The following is an 8,721-nucleotide window of genomic DNA, read 5'->3' as shown; positions in this document are numbered from 1 at the left end:
TTCCATTAGAAGCCGACATTGTCCCTGATGAACATAGGCTACTTTTTTTTTTTTTTTGGTTTCATGTGTGTTTTAATGTTTCCGAAGCGAAGCGAGGGCGGGTCGCTAGTCTAAAATAAAATGGTTTATAATCATACTAGGGTTTACTATGTGTCTTCAAGCGCGTGTAGGTACAATTTTATTACAAAATAGTTTGGAATAAACTTAAAATGTACAATCTTGCTCCATGGTTTTCCGACGATTTGTTAGCTTCGAGTGTCTAGTTTTTATAGCAAGTGCGGCCAATTTGATATCAAAATAATAATGATGAAATAAATTCGCAACGGCTGAATTAGAACTTTTTTATTTTATTAAGTAGTAAACCACAAACATGGAAACTATAAACCTTGTCTGACTGTTTTAGTTTTTTGTTTTTTTTTTTTAATTTCAATGTCTTGTCGAGATTCGACATCACATAATTAATTCCGCTGCTACTATCGAAATATAAGATTGCGGTCCTAATGGTTTTTGGAAAAATTGCCATTTTAGAACGAAGCGCGTCATGAATGCGCCGTAGAAATAGGTAGTATTTATTACATGCTCACAGCTGTAGGTATCTGCTACCAGGATTCGAGACAGGTAATGAAGGCTTAGGAAAATCAGATAAAGGCATACTACTGAGGTTTCGATTATGAAATAAATGAAGAAGTACGTATCCGGGGTTACGTTTCTTTTTTTATTGCCCGTGTAGGCAAATAAGTACCTGATGTAGAATGGTTACCGTCGCTAATGGACGTCAGCAATGTCAGGGGCAGAGCAAAGCCGCTGCCTACCGTTTTACCTACCGTGCACGCTCTTTTATTTTTATTTTTTTTATTTCTTATTGCTTAGATGGACGAGCTCACAGCCCACCTGGTGTTAAGTAGTTACTAGAGCCCATAGACATCTACAACGTAAATGCGCCACCCACCTTGAGTTATAAGTTCTAAGGTCCCAAGTACAGTTACAACGGCTGGCCCACCCTTCAAACCGAAACGCATTACTGCTTCACGGCAGAAATAGGCGGAGTGATGGTGGTACCTACCCGTGTGGACTAACAAGAGATCCTACCACCGGTAATTACGCAAATTATAATTTTGCGGGCTTCATTTTCTAATAATTGATCTCGTATTCTCTAATAAGATAAGACTTTAAGTGTTTTTAAAGTTGTAATGAATACTTTTGAAATATATCAACAAATGTGATTTGTGAGTCGATCTAAGAAGCTTCAAGAACAATTGGCGTATTTACTTTTAACTTTAGATATTACTCGACGAAAAAAAAAAGGTCAACCGTCTTTGAATGTTTAGCCAAACAAATTAAAACTTAACGCCAAAGGGTGAAAATAGTTGGAATTTTTTAACTTTGAGGCTCAAATTAAATGTAGCATTTAAGGGAGGTCTCTCGTCTCAAATGTCAACTTGTGTTGTTGGCTCTTGATATGATTGTTATTTCACAAGAATCTGGGTTGAAAAATTCGAGATTTTCGGATAAATCTACCTGCTACTGGGCTCCGTTGCATTAAAGGCCATTAATTAAGGTTATTGCTCGCTGACAATTTATGGCATCGCTATGCCGGCTGATTTATTAAATAGTCAATGAATGACATTTTATAGGATCGCTTCGGTATTTCGGTATTTTACTTTTAAAACAATTGAAACATTCAAACTGGCAGGTTTACTAAATTACCTGTTTCGGAAATGTGAAACAAAGAATTATCGTAATGCATAATGGTCTGTGGTGCTTGAACTTGTTCGATATTCGAAAATAGTGCATGGCCGGCCTGCGTCGTTGTGCGTCAAGGGATTTGGGTCACACGCTTATTGACGGCAACGCAATACTCTGGGCCAAGGCCGCAAGCCCCCGGGACTGCATTTCAACTTTGCTGTGTATAGTTTTTATGCACTAACACTCAGCCTGCCGACATGCTAAATACGTTCCTTTTCAAGTAGATCGATTGGCTAAAAAACTTTTGGTCAACAGATGGTGAGCAACGCTTAATCGCTGAAGTTCCTAAACAATTTTCAGTTGAAGATTATTGTAACAAAAAAAAAACGGTCAACCGTTATCCGCTTCCGGTGCAATCATATTCCACGGCACTTTTAGAAACAAAGTCAGGTTATCGGTCATGAAAAATCTTTAAGTGTTTACGGAAAATAATTAGTTTAAATGCATGTAAAGAAAAACCTTTTTTTATGTAATTTTTATATAAAACCTTTTTAAATATTATTTTTTTAAATGATTTTTCTTATTAAGATTGACTGAGCAATAGAAAATAAATTTTAATAAATTTGAATTAAAAATAGTGTATGAGAAAGTGATTTTATTGTAAAAAAGCGTAAGGTGCTTTTCAGGATCATATTATCAAAATAGCCCTTCTACTCATATCTGTTCATAAAATATTTATAACTACTGATACCGTGCACCCCACGCTTTTTTTACAATAAAATGATTTTTTCTTACCCTACTTTTAATTAAAATTTATTAACATTTAATTTCCATTTTTAGTTGGATTTCCTTTGAAAGCGTATTTGTTTTAAACTATTATTTATTTAAATCAAATTGTCGAAAATAAAGGCTTTAATTAATGTTGTTTTCTTAATATTATACAGAAAACGCTATTAATTCTTTTATTATTGTTTAACCAATTTTAGAATATTCCATACCATTATAATATGTATGCATACGTTAAAATTCTTTTTTTAAATCAAATAACAGCGTGTGAGTGTGTATTAAGTTGATGTCATTATTGTTTTTTTTTTGTAAATTTCGAATTTCGAATGTCCTTCAAGTCGGGCATACCTGTGCACACGACGCGACGCGGGCAGCTGGTGGCGCGGCGCGCGTCCGTCGCGTGCCTCCGCCGCACGGGCGAAGCCGAGCGCACACGAAGCACCTTACCTTATCACGACGAAATGTGCTACGGCATTCGTAGATTCGAAATTTGAATAAATAAATATGTAACACCGTTCCTAATCTTAATCTATCAAATTGAGTTATGTGGGCTCGCTTGATGAAGTTCTATAGGTATACCTAGTTATATACATTGGGGCGTCGTTTTTCGTATCGAGTTAAACTTTGCAGGCTTATAGTTAGTATTCTCCTGACTGCCGAGGGTCGTGTTTTCGATTCACACGTCAAGCAATTCGTGTGATGAACACGTTTGTTTATTTGCAGGGAATCCTAATCTGAGGGCGGACGACTGTGCGTGATTTGTTCCGGGTTATTATTATTTATTACTCCATAGAACGTTTGTAAAATAGTACTGTAAATGCGAGATAACATGTGGCGAGGGAGTTTTTTTTTAGCAAACGTATGTATATCGATAAAGTCAGCGAGAATCACTGAGAAACATGGCTACGGCTATTAAGCGTATGTGAATCTATGAATATTTCAATAATTATTCTACCAATAATAAAGCATTATTTCTTAAAAATATACTTCAACATTTACGCTAAATTTATCATCGCTTAATATCAATGATAAACGTTCTCATATTACAAATTATTCAAAAACGAATCAGCACTCAATGCAGTATGAAAGTATTAATTAGTTTAAAACTATGCTCATACAAAATTGCGTACATCAAAGTAGCGTCTAACAAGACAGGATAACGAGGGGCAAGCTAGTCGGAGACGGATGAAATGTGCTTTTGAGTGCAACAACTATTAATGCGAATAATTGTAGTGTTAAAAAAAAATTAAACAGTACCCGAGGAGTCTAACGGATGTGAACGTCGCGTCTAGTCATTGAATTCGCGAAACGAGTTCAATTATTAGCAGCCGCGGAAACATCCACCCGTCATTGTGGGTTCCCTATAAAATTTCCAAAAAATTACTATTGCGTTTTGATTTCGATGGGCGGGCCACGAACGTGATCCGTACCGATTGTCTTCTTCAAATTAATAGCAGCGGACATGCATGTTTCGGGGGAGACTGTTTCGCGTATTTCACGTGTTATTATTTGGTTTTTTTTTTTTTTGCAAAAACGTAATCTGAGTTGAAGCACGTGCGTAAAAAAGCACCTTTTGTTATTCCAATTTCGCAATGTAGTTTGCTTCGTTTGTGGTCTACTATACGGCGGTATGTTCGTGTTATTATATACAGAATGCAAAGCTACGTGCATTTATTGAGTACAGTTAAAATATATTACGAATATTTTTGTTTTATTAACGAGAAGTAAGCTATGATTATAATTATGCTAAAAATGTACAGAGGTATATATATATATATATATATATATATTCATTTATTGATAAGAAAAAACAATTATTTTTCACTTTTAGAATCGAGATAGTGATGTACAAAAACTATGATATTATCAAAAGTTTTCCTGCTGATGGACTAATTCGGAATTTTAATAATATAACTCTACATTAGAAATCAAAATATCATTCTGCGTTGTTTAGTAGGTAGTAGTAGTAAAAAACTAGCCGAAATACGATTAATCAATAAATTATTATTAATACCTAAATTATGGGCTTACAGGCTATTTTCACAAACAAAAATACTTGTTACACATCATGTAAGTGTATCCTTTAGAATGATTAGCTGGATGTAATTGCCAAGAACTTCTGAGCACTTTCTTCTCATCAATGTCGTTTTTGTAGTTCATACTATAGAATCTTTATATCTTTATTTAAATGACTTGTCTTTATTTTCAATAGAAGGGAAAACTGTAATCTGTGTTCAAATCTTAAATAATGCGATTATTTATAACCATAAATGTATAATTACAGTAGTATAGTATAGTAACAACTATAGTAAAATAAAGATACTTGAATAATTCAAAACTGACAATGACTATACATTCCGAACAAAAATATTTAATGATCTGAATTTAAGAAGTTGATTATCTTTCTGTGGGTATTGAGGTAAAGGTGCAATGCATGCAAATTGCATGAGAAATAGGCACCAAGAATAACCACTCACATCGAGAATCTTGAACATTTTTAATTTATTCATTTAATAGGTATAGAATTGAAGGAATTAAACAAGCAAGTGAATATAACATTATAACAGGGTAATTTAAATCAAAATAGGCTCGTATTCAGGAATCATTTATTTTGATCTATTTACAAAAAAAAACCAAGTGCTCAATAGTAACAATGGATCTTAATAACATCTTACATTATTAGGAATCATGCTTGTAATACTAATATTAACTTTATTAACTAAAAGTCTTTGTCTCATAGATCCTTACGTAAAGTAAGTTGGCTTTTGATCATTCCATTAAATATTTATAATACGGGCATTGGTCCACATACACCGAATTATAATAATATAATACGAATTAAACAGCATTCTTAAAGATAATGACTAGATAACAATTGTATAGGCTATAATTTAATGGAAGTTTTACTATCTAACGTTAAAACTAAGGCACAGCGGTACTAATATAACTTTAAATGCTTGTATGGAACAAGTGATCGTTTCAGTCTTGGAGCTGCTATTCCATTGATGTATGAAATGCAGCGTTCGTTCGAAGTAAAGTCGCTCGACGGAATGCGTCGATGAGCTCGTCGTTGTCCACCATTATCCCCACTCATTAGGAATATACTGATTACGCTTAATTAGAGGCTCTCTCGGAGTCCCTCGCGCTCCATCGGGTCTCCCTTGAGGAATACTCGTTTTTTTCATAATCACCAATTGCCGCTCAATGGCCCCACTTTGTTCACTGCAAGGCTCGTTCCCTGGAGAAAAAAAAAAGAAAAACAATTTCATTAAAATCGTTAACGTCATCCGAAAATTCCGATCGAAAAATAAACTTCAGAGCTATGTATGATAAACTTGAAAATCGAGTCACGGCTAAGCTGCAGTCGAGCGATATAATTCCCATGAACCGAACTGGTATCACCAGATGTTTGTACAGTGCTTAGCAAATATTGTAACACGTGTGCTTCGCTCGGCGCCCTTCTATTTCCTCTCGAGATTTAGTCTTCCGGTACAATAAATTAATAGGCCCAAATTTTTTGCGAAACCAATTTAAGTTTTTTACGAGAAGCGCTACCGTTCCGTCTCTGTAGTCGATTCGGACCATATGTCGAAATCATTTTAATCCACAACTGACCGGATGAAAATACTTTTGTATCAATAATGGGCACGATCTTTGTTCTTGGACCCTCGGAACGTATACAATGATATGTTATTAGAAAATAACACTTTTATGTGCAATTTTCTCACTACATGCGGGCCAAACCACAACATTCTTAGATGTAATTACTCTATGTCTTGTGAAGGAAATAAAATATGTATAAATACAATGCGGGTCCTATTTTTTAATAGAAAAAAGTATCTAGCAGTAATAGCTGGGTCTTCTTAAGGAGACTATATTTTAAGATTCGCTATTGTGAAAATTTTGCTATTGTATCTTTTAATGTAACAATGACAGATAAAGTCTATGTCACGGTTCAATGCTCGGGCATAATGGAAGACCTGTTTGCTTTTTGCTTAGGGGATGAAGGCAGACATTCATTGCACAATATAAAAGAATCTACGTAACCATGACAAACAGACCCGATAGAAAAACCTTAATGGTAGCTTCTACCTACCTGCTTTTATACTAAACTTTGATTAAATATATAAAAAAATGAACATAAATTTCGAGATTTTTCTGTCCCCTCTAAAAGTTCGAATTTTAAAATATATTCTAATAACAAAATGAGATTGTATTTCCAAATTTTATATTAACCGCGGCGCGACGTGTGTAAACAACTCGATAAGAAAATCCTTATCAAAGCTCTGAAGATTATGTAAGCACGTATAAGAATTCATTCATAAATTATCAAAGTTCTTTATCAAAGTTTAGTGAAACAAGATTAATGTCTAGGACGTTTTAAAATTAGGTTAGTAAGACTCACCTTTGTCACTGTTGTTGCCACCACGATATGACGTCAAGTAGTTCCTCGTCTTCTGGACTCATGGGTTCGTAGGCATCGTATACGTCATGACAATTAGGCCCTGCAGAACTTTCAGACACGAATGATGGGGCTGGAGAATGAGATTCTTCCGATGATGGTGGCGTTTGCGAGCCTGTCGTAGATAATCCAAGCCCTAATTGGGTATCTGAACATCCATCATCGCTTTCATCTAAAAGCCTCTTTAAGCTTTTAATGTACTCTACTGCTAGCCGTAAAGTATCTACCTTGCTTAATTTTCTGGAGGAACCTCTGCCGCCTGCAAGAGCAGCCGTCACAGCCGAGGGAATATGTTGTCGGAGTGCCGCAAATCCGTTGTTGACTTGTTTCACTCTATTCCGCTCTCGCGCATTCCTCCGGGCCACTGAAGCAGGCTGGGTTGGGTACGGCTGATGAAGATAAGATCTCTTCTTGCAGCGGGTCGTGTCAACTGGAGCCGGTGCCAGTCTCCTCGGTGCAGGAGTTTGCAGGTGCGTCAGTTTTTGATCGACACCCAGATTTTGATAGCCGTGAATCGCCGCCATCGGCATCGCGTATCGTGTGAAAACGTATCGTGTGTGTATCGAGTGCGCACGAGTCCGTGCCGCGCGGAGGTCGCCAGTGGATTGGCGGAGGTTGCGCGCACCCCCGACGCTAAGTAGCGCGCGCGGCGGCGGTGGGGCGCGTGCCGGACGCGCGCGCACGGGCCGCCGTCCCCCCGCTTCCCCGCCCCGCTACTTGTTGCTCCGATCAAAATATGCCGGCGCTTATTATGCCATAGAGCAGTAAGCTCGCGCCGCTATTGTTGCACGTCGTTGCGCGTAATTATCCCGTCCATTACCATGTTCGTAGGACGAGATCAGCTTGCGTCGTCTATTTAGAAGTCGTTAAGGAGAATAGGCACTGTAAAACGATCGGCGACGATATTGTGTTATTAATGTCTTGGTGCTTTCGTTATAAAAAATGAAGCGTGTATATATATTTTTTGCGTTGTAAAGCAATGCAAATGCGGAGATTGATTATTGTTTCTTGTTAACGAACCTAATTATTCACTGTTTTTTTTTTACGGAAGTGCATCTAATGTTATAATGTTTTATAACAAAAATGTCGTACGTATTAGTAGATCAACTTTTTTTTAGACACGTCCCGTAAGTGATTCTAGTGTGAAAAGCGGAATGTAGCAGGTGTATGCGTCAACATCGTTCTAGTTCTACGAACCGCCGTCGGAATTTAATTTGACGTTTAACTTTATATGATAATGGGTCATTACAAAGATACAGTCCAATTAGATTTTCTGCGTATGGAATAGGCCTTTGCGAAAATAAAAAGAAGATAATATTATTAGTAAAATAATAATCAGTGAGCCACATTAAAGGCAGCCGCGTTTAAGTCTTCGCCATCGTGAAACGAATTTCCTAGAATTCGGTCAGATTAGCTGCGTATTGTTTGAATAATCCTTTAAGTATTATTTCAATACCGATTTCCGTAACGAATAGTTAACGGAGCCATAATTACGATCCGCCTTAAGAACATAAGTCAAAGTATAATTTTCAATTGGAACAAATCATTGTATTTTATTTACAACTGAAACTTTTTTGTGGGCTTTATTTATATAGAAAAAATGAAGATATGATGTATTTTATGCCTTCGTGAGTTGTTATTCTATCGTGAAAATTATTAATGTACTCTTCACACAAAAAGTCATCTGAATAAATTGAATAAATAAAAAAATGAAAAGAAGGGGTCAGAAAATCACCCCTCTGTAGGTACACTAACACCATCTATAAGCACCCTTATTTAAACGCTAT

General features: G+C 36.4%; 1 protein-coding gene across 1 annotated transcript; it reads right to left on the bottom strand.

Moving 5' to 3' along the window:
* Positions 1-5,069: 5,069 nt before the first annotated feature.
* On the bottom strand, positions 5,070-7,544 carry Ash1 (achaete-scute-like protein). Its single transcript, NM_001043951.1, is given in 2 exon segments — positions 5,070-5,710; positions 6,878-7,544. A coding segment is annotated over 1 exon segment (582 nt). The 5' UTR covers positions 7,465-7,544; the 3' UTR covers positions 5,070-5,710; positions 6,878-6,882.
* Positions 7,545-8,721: the final 1,177 nt, after the last annotated feature.

The sequence above is a fragment of the Bombyx mori genome, chromosome 13 (assembly GCF_030269925.1).
Source record: "Bombyx mori chromosome 13, ASM3026992v2".
NCBI lineage: Eukaryota > Metazoa > Arthropoda > Insecta > Lepidoptera > Bombycidae > Bombyx > Bombyx mori.
This window is presented reverse-complemented; position numbering and strand designations above follow the sequence as displayed.